The following is a 21,953-nucleotide window of genomic DNA, read 5'->3' as shown; positions in this document are numbered from 1 at the left end:
ATTTGTAATGAGGTGGATGGACCTAGAGTCTGTCATACAGAGTGAAGTAAGTCAGAAAGAGAGAAACAAATACCGTATGCTAACACATATATATGGAATCTAAGAAAAAAAAATGTCATGAAGAACCTAAGACAGGAATAAAGACACAGACATACTAGAGAATGGACTTGGGGATATGGGGAGGGGGAAGGGTAAGCTGTGACAAAGTGAGAGAGTGGCATGGACATATATACACTACCAAACGTAAAATAGATAGCTAGTGGGAAGCAGCCGCATAGCACAGGGAGATCAGCTCGGTGCTTTGTGACCACCTAGAGGGGTGGGATAGGGAGGGTGAGATGGAAGGAGACGCAAGAGGGAAGATATATGGGAACATATGTATATGTATAACTGATTCACTTTGTTATAAAGCAGAAACTAACACACCATTGTAAAGCAATTATACTCCAATAAAGATGTAAAAAAAAAAATTTGGTTCGGATTTGTAAAATATGCCATTTTAAGTATAGAAAACTATACAAAACATTTATTTCCAAGTCAAACTTACAAAACAAAGCATGTTCAGAGAGGGTCTGCTTCCTCCCTATTCCCTCTTATATGTAACCATTTTTATTAATGATTTATTTCTTCCATTGTTTCTTTTTGAAAGTATAAAATACATATTATTAATTCATATTCATTTATGAACATACATTTATGAACATACAAATTCATTTATGAACATAATTCATATTCATTTATGAACATGCTTTTTTCATCTGGCCATATCCTAGAGATAGCTCCCTAGTAATAAAGATTTCTTGTTCCTTTTTATGGCTGTATAGTATTCCTCTGTGCACAGAGATGAGATAATCCAATCAGTCACCTAGTGATGGACATTTAGACTGTTTCCTTCTTTTGCAGTTATAAACAGTGCTTCAATGAATAGCCTTGTACACATGTCATTTCATACTTTGGCCTCTGGGACAGACGCACAGAAGTGGGACTTCTGGGTCAAAATAAACGTACACAGGATTTTGCTAGATATGACCAAACACTCCCGCATAGTGTTCTGCCATACTGTATCCCTACCAATAATGTCTACAACTTAAGGATGGGGAATCTTAAATGTTCAAATTATAAACAAACTAATAACCCACATGGGTAAAAATAAATCCATTACAAATTACTTTCTTATTGTTAAACTACTTAATTTGAAGGACCAAAGAAAGGAAAAAAACTCCTTATACTTTTTTTTTTTTTTTTTTTTGCAGTACCCGGGCCCCTCACTGTTGTGGCCTCTCCCGTTGTGGAGCACAGGCTCCGGACACACAGGCTCAGAGGCCACGGCTCACGGGCCCAGCCGCTCCGCGGCATGTGGGATCTTCCCGGACCGGGGCACGAACTCGTGTCCCCCGCATCGGCAGGCGGACTCTCAACCACTGCGCCACCAGGGAAGCCCTCCTTAGACATTTTGAACAGCACAGGAAGAGAAGTACGAATGAAAAGCCTTGGTTGTAAGTGATGAGAACATCTGAGAACACAGAATTAAATAATTACAATTCAACTTAATGTTGAATATTGCCAAAGAAATACTCCTGGAATGCAGGAAAAAAAAATTATAAAAAAATTTGATCTCAAAATAAATTGTTCAAAACTAGGCAAAAAGTAATTTAGTTATGGCATATCACTCTGGTAGAACATCTGGCCATTAAACATTATGTGTACTAGGATTATATAATATGGAAAAAAGAATTTAGTGATATTAAATGAATAAAAGCAAATTCCAAATATAAGTAAAATGTACGCTAACCATTCATTTACAACGTCAACAATAAGACAACAGTAAACCACCAACCAACCAAAGGAAAAATACATAAAAATATTAACAGAAGCTGTTTTTGGCTGGTGGGATTATGAACAATGTTTTTTCTCTCCTTTTTTTTCATTTTCTGAAAGCTTTTCTATAGTTAACATGATTTTTTTTTACAGTAGAAAAACTATAGAAAATAAACAGGAAGAGAAAACATATTAAAGAATCTTTAAAATGTAGCATACTCTCAAAAACTGTGGTATACCACCACTCTGGGAACATTTAGCACCTTCTAGAAAAGCCGAGGCAGTACTGCCCTCTTTCCTACACATGTGCACCAGAAGTTCTCAGCAGCAGTCAGTCATGGAGTGGAAGATTATACAATGGTGAAAACAATGAAATCCAGCTACACACACCAGGAACTGACACTCAGGAATATTGAACAGTGTACAAAAGAGCAAAAAGGAAATAAAATGACACAGGGATGATTTAATAAAGCAAAAAATGCAAAACTAACTTATTGCTCAAGGGGACAAGGCTATGTGGCAAAAACAGTTTAGAACACATGAGAATAAACATTAGATTCAGAACAGCGTCGCCCCTTTCCCCGAGCTGGGTGTGGGAGGGGCCCCTTGGGGCTTGTAAGGCCAGGTTCTCTTTCTCACATGAGATGGTAGACACACGGGTACTGTACTGCTGTTCCTTAAGCCCTGCACAAATTTTATAAAATAACTTTTGTATCAACTCAGTATCTAATAAAAATTTTTAATAAACAAGATGGGAAAGGCAGATGTTGGAAAAAATCTTTCACATTTTTTAAAAAAAATTATTTATTTATTTTTGGTCGCGTTGGGTCTTTGTTGCGGTGCGAGGGCCTCGCATTGCAGTGGCTTCTCTTGTTGTGGAGCACGGGCTCTAGGTGTGCAGGCTTCAGTAGTTGTGGCTTGTGGGCTCTAAAGTTCAGGCTCAGTAGTTGTGGCGCACGGGCTTAGTTGCTCTGTGGCATGTGGGATCTTCCCGGACCAGGGCTCAAACCCATGTCCCCTGCACTGGCAGGTGGGTTCTTAACCACTGCAACACCAGGGAAGCCCTCTTTTCACACTCTAAAGTGACTTTAAAATCAGAGTTTCGGGGCTTCCCTGGTGGCGCAGTGGTTGAGAGTTCGCCTGCCGATGCAGGGGACACGGGTTCGTGCCCCGGTGCGGGAAGATCCCACATGCCGCGGAGCGGCTGGGCCTGTGAGCCATGGCCGCTGAGCCTGCGCGTCCCGAGCCTGTGCTCCGCAACGAGAGAGGCCATGACAGTGAGAGGCCCACAAACAAAAAAAAAAAAAAAAAATCAGAGTTTCGGAGAAGATCTTTTGAGATCCCCTGTTCAACAGTCAGATTTCTTCTTCTTTTTAAATAATTGAAGACTTCATGGCTTAAGTATTACATATATTGGGTTCAGAGTCATTTGGGGTAAGTTGTAGAATGGGAGGGATGAGATTTCTGACTGTTGGCTCAGCGAACCCTGAGTAACTAAATAAACAGGGACTTGTTTTAGGATAAGATTTTTGAACTTCATCTAGAACTTCGTCTTCAAGTATCTTCAAAGTTCCAAAATAGGATACCACACAACCCAAACCCAGGTCCTTAAATACAACATGCAATTAATGATGAGGAAGAAAACTGATATTTCCAGAATAAAACTGTACCAATTTCTATCACAGGCTTATGTAGATAGAACAAGTGGGAGAAACAGTGGCCTTTATAAAGTTGGACAGATTTGGGTTTGAGAATAGATCTGCGTGTATTCCTTACATGTATTTCTTTTCAGACAAAGGAGGAAAAACAGGATCCAATTCACAGGATTGTTCAAAAGATGTCCATAAAGTACCAAAAAGAAGGGCTAGCACAGAGTTCACTCATTCCATCCAGATTTAATGACCCCTGTGGTGTGTCCTTCACTCTTCTAAGTGCTGTGGACACTGCAGTGAACAAAAGAGAGCTCCCTGCCCTCCTGGAGCTCACATTCTAAATGCTGGTTTGCTTCCAAATCCTCTGTACAGAGTGACCCACACAGATGCTTTTCCAGAAAGGGTTCCTCTGGCTGGTCAGAGGTTAGGACTTCAAAGACACCCAACAAGGGCTTCCTTCTTTTTTTTTTTTGCGGTGCGCGGGCCTCCCACTGCCGTGGCCTCTCCCGTGGCGGAGCACAGGCTCCGGACGCGCAGGCTCAGCGGCCATGGCTCACGGGCCCAGCCGCTCCGCGGCATGTGGGATCTTCCCAGACTAGGGCACGAACCCTTGTCCCCTGCATCGGCAGGCGGACTCCCAACCACTGCGCCACCAGGGAAGCCCGGGCTTCCTTCTTAATTACAAAGTATACCTGGTGCTTTCTATACAGGTATGAACGCTAATGAAAATCAGCTGTGAGATGCTTAAACTGCATCAAGTGAGTCCCTCGGCAGCCTTGCTGCTTCCCAGAAGATGAACCCTGGCTCTTTCCTGAACTTTCCTGTTTTACTTTAAACTACTTTTAAGATTCTTAGCATAGTACAAAGTACTGGTTCAATTACTATGCACAAAGGCTGTGGAGAGGGCCTTGATTTCTTACTAAATCATTAAGAAAAGGATAGAATATAACACTTAAAGGCATTATAAGCAGTAGTTTCAAAGCATTAAAAGCGTATCTGGCTTCAAATCCTAGGTCCCCATCGATGAGCTGTGACCTTGAGCAAGTTACTTAACCTCCCTGTGAAATGAGAATAATAGTAGCTACCTTGATAAGGTTGTCAGAAGAATTAACTAAGAAAATATGTCAGGTTCCTGGTACATAATAACTATCAAATCAATGGTAACCACTATTATTATTATTACTTTCTAATCAGTATTAAGAAGCTAGAACTAGAAATGAAATGTCAAAATATTATGGCATGAGTGTCATTACTCATTTATATACACAAATCTGGGAATTAAAAATATGACAAGGTTAACACTTTAATAAGTCAGTCAAGTATTTCTGAAAACATGCTATATAAATTTCTCTTCTGTTTTTATTGGGGTGCAGAGGAATTCAATGCTGCCCATAATCATAGGAATGTAGAATTTGAAGCAACAGAGAAAAAATGTGACCTCAGCTCTCCATTTCACAGATTCATAAAGTGAACTGATGACTTCATCCATACTTCTCTGCTTCTCCCCGGTGCCTGGCACTGCCCCCACGGTGAGCGATTCTAAGCCAGAGGGGACACAGATGCTGGCACAGGCGCAGTGCTCTGGAGAATTCCAGACGCACAGCTCAGAGAGGAGTGGCTGGGGACAAACGCTCACGGCCTCACCACCTGACCTAGCGCAATGTTCAGGCCAGTGGCCAGCCGTTTACTTCCTCTAAGGTGAGTCACATTTACCCCACGCTTCTGTCAAGAATGCACGACATAGCTGGAGTCCCACCGGTGCTCCAGGCACCGACAGAGGGGGCTCTGCAATCACTGGCCCAACCTGGCCCATGGCCACATCCTCCAGCTAAGAATGTATTCTGGTTTTTTGTTTTCTGTTTTTTTTTTTTTTAAAGAAACGTGTTAAAAGAGTCATGGGGGGAAAAGAAAATCAATGCAACTGAGACTGTCTGTGGCCCACAAAGCCCTAAGTGTCTCCCGTCCCAGCCCTGCTCAGAAAGCTGGCCAACCCCTGGGTGGCGAGCCCTGGCCGCACCTGTCCTGTTGAGCCTGGCCATGTTCATCATCGCCTCCTGGTACGCCAGCTCCACATCTTCCTGGGTGACCACCAGCTTGATTTTATTCCATTTCTCAGGCTAATGACAGGAACACAGGTGAGGGAGCAAAGAGAGAAAAACGTGATCAGTCTTTGCTTCTAACCACTGAAAGAGTATTTTTTCCTTAGCCATCTTCTGGGGTGTTCTGCTTCCCTAATTCTGCACACAATATTTAGTTTTCTAACTCTTCCCCCCGTGACTACTGCTTTAAGTGGCCGTTAGATATATCATCTGGCACCTTCTCTGTCCTCAGCCACACCTCTGTAGTCAAACACTGCAGCGTACTGGAAACTTGAAACTAGCAAGACAGTTCTGAATGTCCTTGGGTTCTCTTCTCCATCTCCCCTAGTAAGCGGATGGCTTTCATTTTTCATGTAATTTATACTCTTACTGACTTTCCCTGAATTCTGGGATCAAGTCCTCTTGAGGGACAAATGAATGGGAAACAACTTGAACTGTATCAGCTATGCGGACGGCATGGGTGACCACAAAGCACATCCTCTGAAAGACTACCGTCTTCCCCCTTCTTCCTCAGTCTGATTTTTAAAGGATCTGGCATCGCGATGCTGAAGTTCATGACACACATCTATCGCGGCCTCTCTTGTTGCGGAGCACAGGCTCCAGATGCGCAGGTTCAGTAATTATGGCTCACGGGGCTAGTTGCTCCACGGTATGTGGGATCTTCCCAGGCCAGGGCTCGAACCCGTGTCCCCTGCATTGGCAGGCAGATTCTCAACCACTGCGCCACCAGGGAAGCCCCCACGGTCCATTTTAATAGCCAGCATTCGTGCGTTTGTTCCTTTCTTGGTAATACCCAACATCTACTGCCCAACAAGTAACTTAAGTCTATGTCTGCGTCCCTCCCTTATCCCCCTGCCCCCATCTCTCCCCCAGAGGTAACAATGATTCTGAATTTTACACTTGTCATTTCCCTGTGTTTCAAAAAAATAGTATCCTCGTACGTACAGATGCTCAAACAATACTCTTGGGTTGCTTCCGACCTTTATGAAAGGGTATTGTGCTGTTACTTTGCCTTTGAAACTTGCTTTTTTCAATTCTGAGCATCTTTAAGAAACTGGTTAAAAAAAAGCAAAGGCAGTGTCAAGCTGGGGGTGGGACAAACAGAAGGATCCCAGAGCCCCTCCTCCTGGACCCCCTCTGCCTCACCTGGGCAGTCGTATTGGAAAGCACCTCTGGATTACTGGCCTATAAAAGCCCTATGGTCTGACTCCCAGGTGATCACACCTGATGGGAAATCTCCCCATTCTCACTGGATGAGAAGGGAAAAATAACTAAGAATGCGGCCTCCTTAAGAGATTTTCTCTGTTCTGTTTGTCAAGCTAAGATATACCTGGTTGAGGAACAACATAAAATTGTTCATTTTCAATTGTTTCTCAGGACTGATGGTTTCAGATGACAGTTGTAGAAATTAAAAGCATTGAGGTATGCGAGAATATACCACAATCATATTAATTTTTGAGTTGTTATGGCAATGAAAAGTCTTAAATGAAGAACAACTGATCATAGCTCACTTGAAAAGTGACTCAGGATAAATATTTTCATATTCTAGATGCTTTCTCCACGACATAATTATTTATCAAAATGTTCTGAGTTACTAATTAGCTTAAAAAGACAAAACAAGCAACCAGAAATGACCAAAAAACTCATGACTAAAATAATTTAAACTGTCAATAAGCCTGGCCTTAAACCTCAAATATCAAACCTTGCACATATTCTCCTCTGTATTATTATTATTTTGGCTCCGTTGCGCGGCTCACGGGATCTTAGTTCCCGACCAGGGGTTGAACCTGGGCCCTCGGCAGTGAAAGTGCGGAGTTCTAACCACTGGACCGCCAGGGAACTGCCTCCTTTTTTTTTTTTTTAGTGATGTTTAAGTATGAAAGACATACCCATCTCAGCACCAAATGAACAGATAAACTGCACTCACTGTCCCCCAAATTCTCATTATGGATTATCTCTGAACCCCGAGCAGGGGATTACCTACTTCAAGCATTCAATACGTGAAAACTGGATCTAATAAAAGAATAGGGACAATTCCCAGGATTTCGGAAGGCCTAGATGGACAGCACACTCCCTGGTACTAAAACTAGAAGAGCTTATTTTAGAAACCACACTGCTGACACCGGAAGGTGAAGGTCACTCACAATGTCCAGCCACTGGTGCACGGCCACAGCCACCTGCGTCCCCAAGGGCTTGGTCAACACGAGCACATCGCCTGGCACTGCGTTATCTGGCCTGAAGAAGAGAGCACAGGCAGGTCCTTGTCAAATCAACCGAGGAGATAAGTTCATCATTGTCGGTTAAACAGGAGAAAGAAAAGGCCGGTAAAACCACTTGTGTGTTTGCAAACACTCACTTATATTTAAGCCAACTAATGCCATGTATTAGAGCTCTGCCGTTTACTACTAGGATGACTGACGAACAAAACATTAAATGAAAAGCGAGGAGGCCGCGGACTTCGACAACACTTAGGCCAGTGACTTATCAGTTTCCCAAAAAAGCAAATCGCTTAGTCTTCAAAGGCCTCCTTAGGCCCCGATTCAGCCATGCTCTTGTGTACTTTTCTTTTTTTTTTTTTGTGGTACGCAGGCCTCTCACTGTTGTGGCCTCTCCCATTGCGGAGCACAGGCTCCGGATGCGCAGGCTCAGCGGCCACGGCTCACGGGCACAGCCGCTCCGCGGCGTGTGGGATCTTTGCGGACCAGGGCACAAACCTGTGTCCCCTGCATTGGCAGGCGGACTCTCAACCACTGCACCACCAGGGAAGCCCTCTTGTGTACTTTTCAACACAGACCCACCAGGGTTCTGAGGCAACAAGACTTCTGGAACAAAAACGGTTCATCCTTTTCTTTCTTTCCTTCCTTCCTTCCTTCCTTTCTCTCTCTCTCTCTCTCTCCTCTCTTTCTTTCCCTTTCTCTCTCTTTCTTTTATTTACAATCACTTATATGATAGAGATGCAGGTGGGATTTCTCAGGATGTGGGATTTGGCTAGAATCCGTGGGTCTAATGTTTTGGTGATTTCAGCATCAATGTTTCAAACTCAGAGTTATGACCAATAAGTTTCCTACTTGGTACACAGGGTCCCTGGTTGGTCCCTGTCTTAAAGACAGAAGGCAAATACTAAAAAAAGGCAGCCCTAAAAGCAGAAAGACTGTCCCCCCTCAGACAAAACTCCCATCTCACTTGTATCCTCACGACCAGGACACGGGTCTAGCACTCATGTCTTTCTTGTCCAAGTTCAAGGAGCTGTCCACACAGCCATCCCATCCCCTGACAGCGAACAACTCACATACTCATACGAGTCGATTAAAAAGCCAAGGGCACAGACTTAAAAATCAACAACTAGCTCCTCGACTCATCCTGTAATATCTATATCCATTGCTAGCTTTGAAAAATATTAATTCTGGGAGGGTATACCAGAAACTCACTTTCCAAAAACGGGACCTTAAGACATAAATGCCTTTCAATTCTGACTCAACTGCGCCTGAGAGCTGATGCGCTCTTGTGCGTCACTGGTTACGTGCAACCTACAAATCTGTGTCAGCAAGTGAAGTATGATAACATTGCTGGGTTACTTTGAAGTTTGTGGGCAGTCTTTTACAAAATGTGATCACCTGCATAGGTGCATTCTTATTTTACAAAGTAAGCGTACATGTTGTTGACAAAAAATTCATTGAAGCCTGTTTTATTGTTCTTTCCTCTCCCGTTTTTTGGCTACAGCTGGGTTCCTTTTCTATGGGAAAGCTGGAATGGCGGAGACAGGTGCAAGTTCTCTTGTCCCATCTAAGTGGAAAGTTTGAGAACTACCAACATAAAACATAGGAAAATAAAACCTGGATGTAGGTAAAAGGCAAGACCCTTAACACAGACGCACCCATCAGTCCAAAAAATGGACCAAAGACATGAATACATGAAAATTACACACTCACCCTTACTCTCAGGAGTAAGGCAAAGACCAAGGAGGCTGTCACCAGGCTGTGCTAGTTAGGATGGGGCAACCCAGCACTCTCACCCATTGCTGGTGGAGCCTCTATGAAGAGCAAACTGAAGACATCGATCAGAATTATGGGGCACAGGCAATGGACCCAGCAATTCCATTCTGAAAAATTTCTTACCAAGAGTCACACATACAAGATGATCTATGCATTGGAGTACTATGTGTAATGTCAACATAACTAAAGATAATCTGAATGTCAAGAGTTACTTGGTTAAAAATACCCAAGACTGGTCAAAGTGTTTGCCACTAATGACTGAGGGCAGGTGAGGGATTCTGCACCGCAGGGCCTTTCACACCCCTGGAGTTCTGAACACAGTGCCTGCTCACAAAATCAGATAAAACAAACGGAGCTTTTGCTTCCTCTAAGAATAGGACAAGGTGGCTTTTCTGAGTAAGACATCAAACACGAAAAGGGCCAACTTCTGTTGAGAGAGAAACTTCTCCAAGGATCTAGAAATGGCCAGAGGGCACAAGAAAAGATGCTCACAGAGCTGGCCACCGGGGAAATGCCAATCAAAACCCAGTGAGATGTCGCCTCATACCCACTAAGACAGCTATTACCAAAAAGACAGTAAAACAAGTCCTGGTGAGAGGATGTGGAGACATCAGGGTCCCATCCATGGCTGTGGGCAGGTAAAACAGTGCAGCTGCCTTAGTCTGTTCCTCAAGTTAAATAGTTACCACATGACCCAGTAATTCTTAGGTATCTACCCCAGGGAACTGGAATGTATATCCACACAAAAAAACTTGCACACGAATGTTTGCATCACGCACCACAGGTGGAAATAACTCAAAGGTCCATGACCTATGACTGGATGAATAAACTGTCCATACAATGGAATGTTATTCACCCATAAAAAGGAATGAAGTAGTGACACACATGCAACATGGATGAACCCTAAAAACACGCTAAGTGAAAGAAGCCAGACATAAAACATCACATGTTGCATGATTCCATTTATATGAAATGTCTAAAACAGGCAAATCCATGAGACAGAAAGTAGATCTGTGGCTTCCAGGGGATGGGGGAGGAGGGAGTTGGGAGTGGCTGCTGTGGATACAAGGTTTCTTTCTTGGGGAGACGGAAATGTTCTGGAATTGGATAGTGATGGTTGCGCAACTTCGTGAATACTAAAAACCAATGACTTGCGTACTTTAAGAAGCTAAATTTCATGTTATGTGAAATTTCGTTATATGAATTATACTTCAGTAAAAAAAATCTAAAACTTTTTTATAAACAGGGATGAGGTACTGATACATGCTGCAAAATGGATACACCTTAAAAAGATTAGCCAATATTCTGTGACGTGGAAGAAGCCAGGATGGAGATGGGGGATGGAGATGGGGGCTGGCGGTGGGGTGTGACAGCCGAGGGGGTGGATGGAGTTTCTCGCTGGGGCAATAAAAGTGTCGTGAGGTCGACTCTAGTGAGGGTTGCAAAACCCTGTGACTATACCAAAGACGACTGAATTTATAAACACTTTAAATAAGTGAACTGTATGGTATGTGAATTAGTATCTCAATAAATATATTTTTAAAGAAGAGACAGAGAGAGAGAGAGAGAGAGAGACAGAGAGAGACACAGAGACAGAGAGAGACACAGAGAGACAGAGAGAGAGAGAGAGACAGAGAGAGAGAGACAGAGAGACAGAGAGAGAGAGACACAGAGAGAGAGAGAGAGAGAGAACCTGGCCAGGGGACATGAAACCATAATCAACTTACATGATAAATTCGTTGGGCTGGCAGACAGTTGTAGCCACACCTCCTAAAACAATCCAGGGATTTAGCACTGTTTGGCCGCCGGTTACAGATGTTCCGGCCTCCTCTGCTGCGTCTTTAAAACCCTGTATAATTAGGGGCATCACTTTATCCCTTTCCTACGGTTTAAAAGGACACAAATTTAAAAGTCACATCATTCAGTTCAAAACCCAGAAAAGAGAGTCTACCCCTGTAGTTATAAAAAGATCATAAAACCCTTACAGGAAACCCTGAGAGTTTACAGAAGGGGCAGGGAACAGTTCACATGGTAGCCCTTTTCTCAAAAGTCGGAAGAGGCTCTAGGTCACAAAGCGAATGTAGCCCAGACGACAGAAGAGCAAACACCGGAACAGGCTGGGTGCACAGGGCTGCCCTGTACCTGAGCCAGCTCTCTGGACGGTCCTTAACCATCCCGTGACCGGCTAACGCGTGCCCACGCGCCCGCTCCGGGTGTCTGTGTACAAGCAGTGGCCCGAGAGCACGCTGTGAGGGCACAGAAGGGCCTGTTGAATGCTCAGTTCTATGCGCAGGGCAAACTTCTGGCGGGGACGAAACCAATTACCTGTCAAAAATAATCTAAACAGGAGTTCACCTCTGGGCCAAGGAGGGGGTCAGGCAGCGAGGCCACAGATGCTAGCGGGTGAGCACAGGGCACCCCAGCCCCACCGCCGTCCACGGCACCAGCCAACCGTGACCGAAGAGGCGGGTGCCCGGCCTGGAGGTGCTGTTACTGCGGCCTAAACGTCACCACAACACACGCACGCAAATGTGCTGGCTTCGGTTTGCCCAGGAGAGAGAAGCGGAAGCAGCAGGTGGGGATGGAGACACGAAGAGGCCAGCCTCTTCTAATTCGCTGCTAACTGCCAAAAAGCAGAGGGCGGGTAGGACACGGACAGCCTGACTTCACGGCGGGGCAGGAGGGCCGGCCAGACGAGCGACAGGACCGCGGCCGGGGCCGAGGACGCGGCCGGACCGGCTCCCGCTTACCCTGTCGGACCACGGCCGGGGCCGAGGACGCGGCCGGACCGGCTCCCGCTTACCCTGTCGGACCACGGCCGGGGCCGAGGACGCGGCCGGACCGGCTCCCGCTTACCCTGTCGGACCACGGCCGGGGCCGAGGACGCGGCCGGACCGGCTCCCGCTTACCCTGTCGGTCATCTTGTTGCTGATCCCGAGGAGCATCAGCATGTTGTCGCACTCTGTGACCCCCATGGCGTAGAGGTCGCTCAGGACGTTGGCACAGGCTATCCTGCCCTGGAAGAGACGGGAGACGTGAGCAGGCGCCACGGCGGACTCGCCGGGACGTGGGCCCCGGCTCTGTGCCTCCTGGGCTCACCGCCTTTCCTCCAGCACAGAGCCACTCTCGGGCATTCCCGTGACCACCTCTCCTTTCTCGTGCAACACCCGTCGTCTCCAGGTTCTTTCCCGTTCTAAACTTTACGGAGAGGTCTGCAATTTATTTGGGTGCGGAACGGAGCGGGGAGATGTCGGGGAAAAGCTTGGAGTGCTTGGTTTCAGAGGAGCCGGAGTGGAAGTGATGGGAAACAACTGTGCTAAAGAAGACGTGGAGCCGCCGCTTCTCCCGAGCAGATCCTTAAAAATGTCACCTTTATTGGTTATAGAGAAGATAGGTTTTATATACCTAGACGGAGAAATCTGGGGAGCTTCTTGTACGAGATAAACAGGAAAATCATCTTGGTTGAGAAACAAAAAGAAGAAATAAATGACACCTAGGCCTGAAATCAGATTGTTTTCTAAAGACAAAGGGAAGCATTTCCCAGTAAACTATAAGGTTTTATTGAGGAACTCTGAAACAGTACTCAACAGAAATGTGGTAATAAAGATTTTCTACTGCCAACAGACATTTAAAAAAAATTTTAAAGTTGCCCTTCTCTAGACAGTAAAGGAGAAAACGACCGATTTTTCTTTCTGACGTAAGGGTAATCAAACCACAAGTTACTATCACTTCCAGCGGCCGTTTCGTTGCCCGTTTATGCTGTCTCACGACCTCCTGCCGGGTCGGCAGGGAGCCTGATCACCTCCTGTGACTCACTCGAGGTAACGGGCGCAGCGCCGTCAGCAGCTGGGAGGCACCAACCACAGGCTCGGGCTGCAGCGACCTGCTGCCCCTTCTGCGTGGGCGCTGGGGTCCTTCTACGAGAGGCTGGCACAGGATGAACTCCGGTTCTAGCCCCCTGGGCCCCTGGACAGGTGGGACACCGGGGGAGTGGCGTGCGCGGCTCTCAGGACCGCTGCGCCAGAGGAGAGGCGAGAAACAGGTTTCTGGGAGCGTGCGTGCTTGTCTCCACCTTCAGACCTCCCGGCCTCAGTCCCTACGTGTGGGGCTCGATCCCAGTGCCCCTGGCACGAGGAAGGGCCTCCGGCACTTTCTAATGATAGGATGTTGCCAATCTCTTCATCAGCTCCTCCCAGCTGCCAGGGTGGAGGGCCCAGCTGGGAAGAAGGAGGGGCTGCTGGCGGCAACCCTGCGATGAGCAGGACGGGGTGTCGGGGCAGAGCGTGATCAGCAGGCAGATGCACACGCCACACACTGGAATAAGACATGGGGAGAGGGCTTCCCTGGTGGCGCAGTGGTTGGGAGTCCGCCTGCCGATGCAGGGGACGTGGGTTCGTGCCCCGGTCCGGGAGGATCCCACATGCCGCGGAGCGGCTGGGCCCGTGGGCCATGGCCACTGGGCCTGCGCGTCCGGAGCCTGTGCTCCGCAGCGGGAGAGGCCACGACAGTGAGAGGCCCGCGTACCGCAAAAAAAAAAAAAAAAGACACGGGGAGGGGGAATGACCAGATTCAGGATCAACGGTCAGGTTTAGTGGTGATGAGATGCTAAGCTTTTTCTTTCTGGACAGAGACATCTAGGATCAGTCCTATTACAGAGGATGGTGAAACACAGGAGTGTGGCGTTTACAAATGTCCCAGAAAGAAAAGTACAAGGAAATAAAGAAGAAAACTACAAACACATCAGTCAACAGACACGCTTAACAGACCACAGGTGTTCTGGCACAGACACACAGGCAGGTACGAAAGCAGCAGGGGACACGCCCCATCCACCTTAACTGCCTGCCTCATGCACGGTGCCAAGTGTGAGCAAGGGATCGACCAGATCAGATCTACAACCACGGGAGTCAGGGCAGGGGTAGGATGAGAGCAATTTGTGTAGAACGAAAACAAAAAAACCCACACAAGAATAACAAAACCCCAGCCACCACCCAAAACCAAAAGAGTAAGCAGTTCCAGATGTAAAAACACGTCGGTTAAACTTACCATCATGTAAGGGTCATCGACGATGGGATAAATGTAATCTGTGGTTTGAACCAAGGAAAGACCGCCGTGCCTCAAAGGAATGACACAGGTATCCATCCCAATGCCTGCAAAGATGGGGGTCATCATCATCCAAAAGTCAACAGGAAGAGCCATGTCATTTTGTACCTGCAGTGTTCTGAATAGGAGGGGTTTTGCATAAGACACTTACGGAACACTGCTCACCGCCAACAAAGCAATGTGTTTCCTATCAAGAAGCATAACTGCAATAAACGTGAAACAAAACCAGCTTAAGATAGAAAATGAGAACACAATTTGTTAGTCATAAGACTCAACTTCAACATGGTACAATTTTTAGACTTTAACGATGCCTTGAACAGGAAGTTTCCTTTGTGTTACTGTATCACGTGACTGGCACCATACAGAATTTCTGTAAAGATGAGAACAGCACAAATGGAACTTGGGTTGTCTTCTCCATAGTTACTTAGGAGTATATCTTTGGGCATGATTCTGTTTTTCCAACAGAAAATCTGTAAAATATTTTACACATATAAAATGCTATTATAGGGCTTCCCTGGTGGTGCAGTGGTTAAGAATCCGCCTACCAATGCAGGGGACACGGGTTCAAGCCCTGGTCCGGGAAGACCCCACATGCCGCAGAACAACTAAGTCTGTGCGCAACAACTACTGAAGCCTGCGCGCCTAGAGCCCGTGCTCCGCAACAAGAGAAGCCACTGCAATTGAGAAGCCCAGGCACCTCAACGAGGAGTAGCCCCCGCTTGCCGCAACTAGAGAAAGCCTGTGCGCAGCAACAAAGACCCGACGCAGCCAAAAATAAATAAAAATTTTTTAAAATGCTATTATACTACATTTTAGTCAAAAATGACAAAAGTAAGAAAGGAAGGGAGAAAGAAAGAGAAAGAGAGAAAGGAAGGAAGGAAGGAAAGAAGAAAGAAAAGGACAATGCTAGAACAAGTATTCATTGATTCCAATCAAGCATGTACATAAGCACTGTGGCTCCCAAGAAACTTTAAAATTCCATGCATTCCACTCATGAGAAACTTATGTCACCTCTACTAACTTAATGAGCAGGGAAAGAAAAATTTGCTTAACAAGCCTATGGGATATATTTCAACTTATTAAAAATTGTTTCTAAACATTTAGAAAGATAACACAGACAACTGATGGGCTAATTAGAAACAGTTCCCTTTTCCTGAAATCAGTTTAGAAACAGTCAAGACTAGCTACTGCAGGCTACATTTTTTTAAAAAAAATCACCTGTAATGCAAACACTTCAAATTCAGACTGGCCTCTCACCAGGTAAGCCTAATGGAGTGCTTTCCTACACTCACCTCCCTCAAGAGGATGCCCTCTGGTCCTTAGGAAGTATTTCAACCTTGCAGCCCAACGGCCAAAAGCAAAGGACAAATCCCATGAAGTACGAAAGGAAGCAGGCAGATGTTTACCGTCTCGATTCAGAATTTCAAACGGAATAAGAATAAGTCACACCCGAGTCACACAGAGAGGACCACGTGTGGCTTTCTTTCATAACTACCCCAGCACCGTGTCAAGTCCCGATCCATTCTTACTAACACTAAAATAAAATCAAGTTTAGTGAAAGATCACTCTGTGTAGGCAGGCTGATTTTTTTATTACTACACTGGATGGCAAAGCAGAAACTCTTGGTGGAAGATCCAGTGAGGGAATGGAGGACTTTGCCTCAGAATGGCAAGCCTCACAAATTTGTAACAATGGAACGCTCATTACCAGTGATCAGAAAGCATGTGATGATTCATCTCAGCGACGCATGTATGCAGAAGCGCCCTCTAGCGGGGCTCTCTAGCACTCAAGAGCCACAATTAAACTCATACCGACTGCTCCCCTAAACCGATCATTCCAACAACTGGGTGTTCCAAGCCTATTACCATTCACTTTGGAAAAGAGGGAAGAAATACTGTTTTTCTTTTAGATTTTCATATAAACTATAGGACTATTGAAAGAGACACTAAAAAGAGTTGCTGAAAGTTAGCTTTAAATGTTTTGTAATGTGGGAATCTTAAACTGGAATTCAATCTTTTTGATTTGTAAAGCAGTTAATTTCTCTTGATACCCAGCATCAGAGCGTGTGAACCATGACTCCCCAGCACGCTCCTGGGGCTGACAAGAAGCTTCCATCTCCTACAAGTCCTCTCTCTCCACCAGGACACCACTCCGTGTTAGAAGGAGGGTCAAGGGCTGTCCACGTGGGAACCACCAGCCACATGCGGTTACCGAGCACGTGAGATGGGGCAATTCCAAAGTGACATGCGCCGCAAGTGCACACACTCGATTTTAAACACTTAGTACCGAGAAAAACCGACGTCTTGTTAGCAATGTTTTATATTAATTATGTATTGAAATTATAGTTTTTATATACTGGATTAAATAAAATATATTAGAATTCAATTCCCCTGATTCTTTTTTTTTTTTAATGGAACTATCTGTACTAGAAAATTTTAAATGACACAGGTGGCTCACCTCATCTTTCTTTGGGACAGCACTGGTCTGTAGTGACTGGTCTACAAATCACCTACCAAATTTCAAGAAAGGAAGAGAGAGAGGGTGAGAATGGGACAGGCCATGGGCCTTGCAAACGAGGGTATCGAGTTGAGAGAGAGAGGGACAGTACAGGCAGAGGGCAGGTAAATGCCAGAGTAAAGGGAGCCTCAAATACCAGACCGAGCAGGGTGTATGTAACCATCAGTGGGTGGTGACGGGGAATTCTAGGTTTCAGCAAGACTGAAACTATCCATCCAAAAAAAAAAAACCCAAATCATCACTCTACCCCCACTGCCAGCAACCATCAAGACATGGCAGCTCTTAAGCATCAGGCAACAGAGGTACCAAGTACTAAGACACACTTATCTTAACATTTCTTTAGTTAGAATACATTTAATAAAAGTGTATATTTAACAACTGTTACGGTTCATCCTTAGAATCCAGGAAATATGACATTCTTTTAGAAAAAAAATTTTAAATACAGGTCAACAGACTTGTGTGTATACGTTATATAAACATACATACATACACAAGTATTATGTACATGGGTACAGGTGCACATGGTGCATATACATACATACGCGGATAATTTCTGGTACTCACAGCAGTTGCAAACAGTGAGTATTATTACCCCATTTTACAGATGGGAAAACTGAGGTTCAGGAGGGTTACGAACTTGCACAGAGTAACATTTATTTCTCTTTCTCCTGCCTGGACCCTTGCTGTCGACATCTGTCCCCTTTTGCCACTGCTGAGTTACCGCTGACGCAGCTCCTCTCCCCATGAACACGTCTGGACTTAAAAACCAGATGATAAGCAGTATGGTGGGTGGAGGAATTGGAAGATGTGGATGCCAGTTCCTGACCCCCACCAAGTGACAGGGAACAGGTTACCCGGCCTTCCTGAGCTCCATGGAGTGCTCAAGAAGTCAACGGGGGCGGTTACAGAGGGGAATGATGACTTTATCCATGAGGTTTTGACTGCATTTGTCTCTGCCCATTTGGCAGCTTATCTTTCCCAACAAAGTTATCTAAGAGCTTTCTCAGTATATTCTCATTTCTTGACAAGCAAGCTGACATCCACTCCATCTCATTCATGTGGTATTTCTCCACGCTGAGACATCAGCTAGATGAGGACGATTTTCTAACTGAGCTCCTGCAAGCCCTACAGGCCCCGAGAGTGCAGGGTGTGAATTCTCCTCTCCCACCCAAAGCAACCCTGCGTTTATCTGCTTTATACATCAGGAAAGAAAGGAGTACCCTAGGTTCAAAACCAGTGTTGTAAGACAGAACGTGACCATAAAAGAAATGCAGTTAAAACCTTATGTAAGGGCTTCCCTGGTGGCGCAGCGGTTGAGAGTCCGCCTGCCGATGCAGGGGACGCGGGTTCGTGCCCCGGTCTGGGAAGGTCCCACATGCCGTGGAGCGGCTGGGGCCGTGAGCCCTGGCCGCTGAGGCTGCACGTCTAGAGCCTGTGCTCCGCGACGGGGGAGGCCACAACAGTGAGAGGCCCACGTACCGCAAAAAAAAAAAAAAAAAAAAAAAACATATTTGCCACAACAGTGAGAGGCCCACGTACCCAAAAAAAAAAAAAAAAAAAAAAACCTTATGTAAGAAAGCTGATCAACTCATACACCATAACTACAAAACACCCACAAACTCCTAGAATACATGTCAAACACTCAAAAGGCAAAGTGATCACAGTCTTGCATCATGTACTTAACAAAGCACACAAGAGAAGCTAACAAACAGCATCCCAGTAGCCTAGAATTTCTTTCTGAGCTCTGTGTTTGAGAAAAGGCAAACCACTAATGGCAGCAGGAACTGGGTCAAGGAAACATGGCTCTCAAGTCCAGATGCCGTCCTGGAGTCCAGACCCCGTCCAGTGTTCTCACCTGCTGTGTCTCCCTCCTCCCCACGGGAGCTTTTCAAACAATGCCTGCTGCACAGGAACCCCGAGTTCCCCCCAACCCAGGCACTGCTCTCTAAAGGTGTCCTGCACGACACCTTTCCTACTCTAATTTAATAAAAAATGCTCTTACTGTAATACAATTGTCTCAATCGCATAGTAACAGTTTCAAAATGGTTAGAGCATATTTCTTCATGTTTTTCAAGTCGTTCCTCCAAATAAGTTACAATAAGGTAACAGTTACCATTGCTTTGCTCTTTGAATCCTTCTTGCAGAAACTTAAAAAAAAAAAAGGCAACATGGGAGGAGAACTCTAGTTTTTTGACTCACTGACTACATTGCAGCCAAGATGCTCTACTCGGGGAAATATGAAAGAAACAGCAGTTCACATACCAAGCCTTGGCATAACTGCTCCAAGAAACTGCTCATCTTCTTGGAAGTGGTTCTCCTGTAAGGATTCCAGCAATTTCTGCAGGACATCTTGGGGCACTTTGCAGCCGGTGCCCTTCAGTTCAGTGAATCTGGTTAACCGGAAGCTCTTGTCCAATTCATAACTTTCCGGGTTAAAGGACTCCCGCGCAGACATGGTTCTCGGGCGCACACACCTCACTGCTGGGTTCCTCCCCTCCCTCTCCTACACGGCTGGTTTCTTTACAGATCCACCTGGGTAGCACCGAAACACAAAGACACCATTAAAGAGTTCTTCTTACCAGTACCCACCAAGAATCTAGTGAGTGAATACATGACAGTGAAAAGTAAACATGAAAAGGGCTGCAATCACCAAGACCACAGGGAAACAGCCATCTGGGACCACAACAGTTTGTCACAGTGATGCATAATCTAGAAGAAGTCATTTTAAAAGGTGACTGTACCATTAGAGACATATTCTATGGAAGGAGATCTGATGTCTGTGTTGTTATAATGGTGGTTCTGAGGGGCTGCAAGGAAGACGGAACTATGGGCCAGCTGACTTACAGGACACAGTGCCATCTTGAGTAAAAAGTTCCAAACGTTCTTCTAGCCGGCAGCATTACAGGAAAACTAGTCACTTCACCTATCAACCAGGAAGTACTATGGTTTAGAAATTAAATGCCCTGGCTAAAGTGACTTTTCAGGAAGACCTTTTACCATCTTTTGCTATCTCACAAAGAAAAATAATATGCCTAACAGATACTTTTGGTGAAAAGGACATCGGTGGATATGCATTTGATGAAATTCTTTACGACGCTAAATTCAGTTTTAGAAAAACAGGTTTTCACTCTGAGCCAGAAGTACACGACATGATCCAAAACTAACAGGAAGCCTCTCTAAAGAACACAACTTGAAAGCTGGAATGGCTGTTTAACACAGCAAAGCTCATTTTCTACAAGAGAGCAGTGGAAAGTCTTCTCATGTTTTAACTCAGTGCTACTTCCTAGAAAGCAAACACCCCGCCCGACAAACCAGTACACACACACATCATTGATAAAATATGCTACTGCTCGTTACTGTTTCACTGCAGACCTAAAGTGATAAACTGTACTAAATCACTAGCATTTATGGTACTTGGTATCACTGGACGTTTCTGGAACAAACTTTTCTAAGCTTGAAGCCTTTGGGGCTACACGAAAACCTTCCACGTGCTCCCGGGGTTTACAAAACTTCCAGACCGATACTTTACTGGGCATAGAATTAGACACCCCAAGTTTTAGGGTCAGTTTCCCCTATAAAATTTATCATTAAGAACATAATTCCCATTTATAGAGTTTTCGATCCCCTGCGAAGCCCATCACTCATTTCAAATAAATCTCCTAGAGTCTGAGTTTGGGCAGTAATCCAAACTGTCTTTACAAAACCATGTTTGGGGTGAGCAATGATTTCCGTTTGAAACCTACAACCGTAAAGGAGTAAACCTTGCAACATTCCAAGAAAACCACCTGTCCGAAAGGAGGGCGCCAGGAGAGCTAAGTTATGGAGCTGGGAATTTTGAAGCCATTTTAGAGTTAGGAAAAGTCCAATAGCAGTTTGACTTGGGTTTGGAACAAAAACAACAGTCCTTTCCTCACCAAATGCCTCGCACTTAACACCGCCTCACTCCTACCAGGGGAAAAAAAAAATCCAACTCACGAGGCATCCAGTTATTTTCCTACCTCCAATCCCTAACAAAAAAAAAAAAAAAAAAAATTTTTTAAAAAAAAAAAAAAAAAAAAAAAAAAAAAGGCGGGGAGGGGCACTTGGAATTCAGGGGGCTAACTTCCTTTTAAATCTTCCTAGGTTTTTAAGGGCAAAAAGTTTAAAACACCTTAAGCCCAAAAGGCACTCAGGAGTTTTAAAATTCGAAATGGAACGAGGGACGTAAATCACACACATCGCATCCGAATCCTAAAAAAACATAAATTCTTACATTTTTTGGACGGGATGAGAAAATGGGGGGGGTGGAGGGGGACGTGAGGAAAGGCGTAATCAATGGTGGGGGGGGCTGGCATAACACGCAGACGACTTCAACCCCCGAAGCCGCCTGTTTACACCTTTAAACAATGACATGAATATTTAAAAACAAGGGTTAACCCTTTCCTTCTCGGCCACGTTTTAATTTTTTCAAACGAGGGCGCCAAGCTGGCCGCAGAGCCGAGGGAGCAAGGTAAGTGGGGGCGGGAGAGGGGGCAGCCCCGACCCGGTACCTACCTCCCCCCAGGTTCCCAAGCCTAGGAAATAAAAAACGGAGGGGACGCGGCGACGTGGGCGCAGGGGCGGCGCACCCCGCGGGAAGCACACGTCGGGGCGGCAGCCGGTGCGCGCAGGGCAGCGCTCGGGGACACCTTAAATCCCCGGCTGCCTCCTTTAAAGGCCACCCGGGCCCAGGCTCTTTGTGCGGCGCGGCCCGGTGGAGGCGGAGCGGGGCGGCCAGCGGGGCCATGCCGGCCCGC

General features: G+C 45.6%; 1 protein-coding gene across 3 annotated transcripts in view; it reads right to left on the bottom strand.

Annotated features, from left to right (window-relative positions):
- The window catches only part of SEPHS1 (selenophosphate synthetase 1), a 30,156-nt gene extending 8,235 nt beyond the window's left edge, over window positions 1-21,921 (bottom strand). The window contains exons 1-7 of one of the 3 annotated variants that reach the window (XM_024738945.1): window positions 21,712-21,921; window positions 19,441-19,710; window positions 14,605-14,708; window positions 12,471-12,578; window positions 11,289-11,410; window positions 7,714-7,804; window positions 5,488-5,587 (exon numbers count right to left, since the gene is read on the bottom strand). In XM_024738945.1, coding sequence (XP_024594713.1) covers window positions 5,488-5,587; window positions 7,714-7,804; window positions 11,289-11,410; window positions 12,471-12,578; window positions 14,605-14,708; window positions 19,441-19,633 — 718 coding nt within the window. In that variant the 5' untranslated portion in view covers window positions 19,634-19,710; window positions 21,712-21,921. Of the gene's footprint in view, window positions 1-5,487; window positions 5,588-7,713; window positions 7,805-11,288; window positions 11,444-12,470; window positions 12,579-14,604; window positions 14,709-19,440; window positions 21,172-21,711 lie in introns of those variants that run through there. The other 2 variants (XM_024738785.1, XM_024738869.1) reach the window with 2 other exon arrangements.
- Between the last annotated feature and the right edge of the window lie 32 nt (window positions 21,922-21,953).

The sequence above is a fragment of the Neophocaena asiaeorientalis genome, unplaced genomic scaffold (assembly GCF_003031525.2).
Source record: "Neophocaena asiaeorientalis asiaeorientalis breed wild unplaced genomic scaffold, Neophocaena_asiaeorientalis_V1.1 scaffold889, whole genome shotgun sequence".
NCBI lineage: Eukaryota > Metazoa > Chordata > Mammalia > Artiodactyla > Phocoenidae > Neophocaena > Neophocaena asiaeorientalis.
This window is presented reverse-complemented; position numbering and strand designations above follow the sequence as displayed.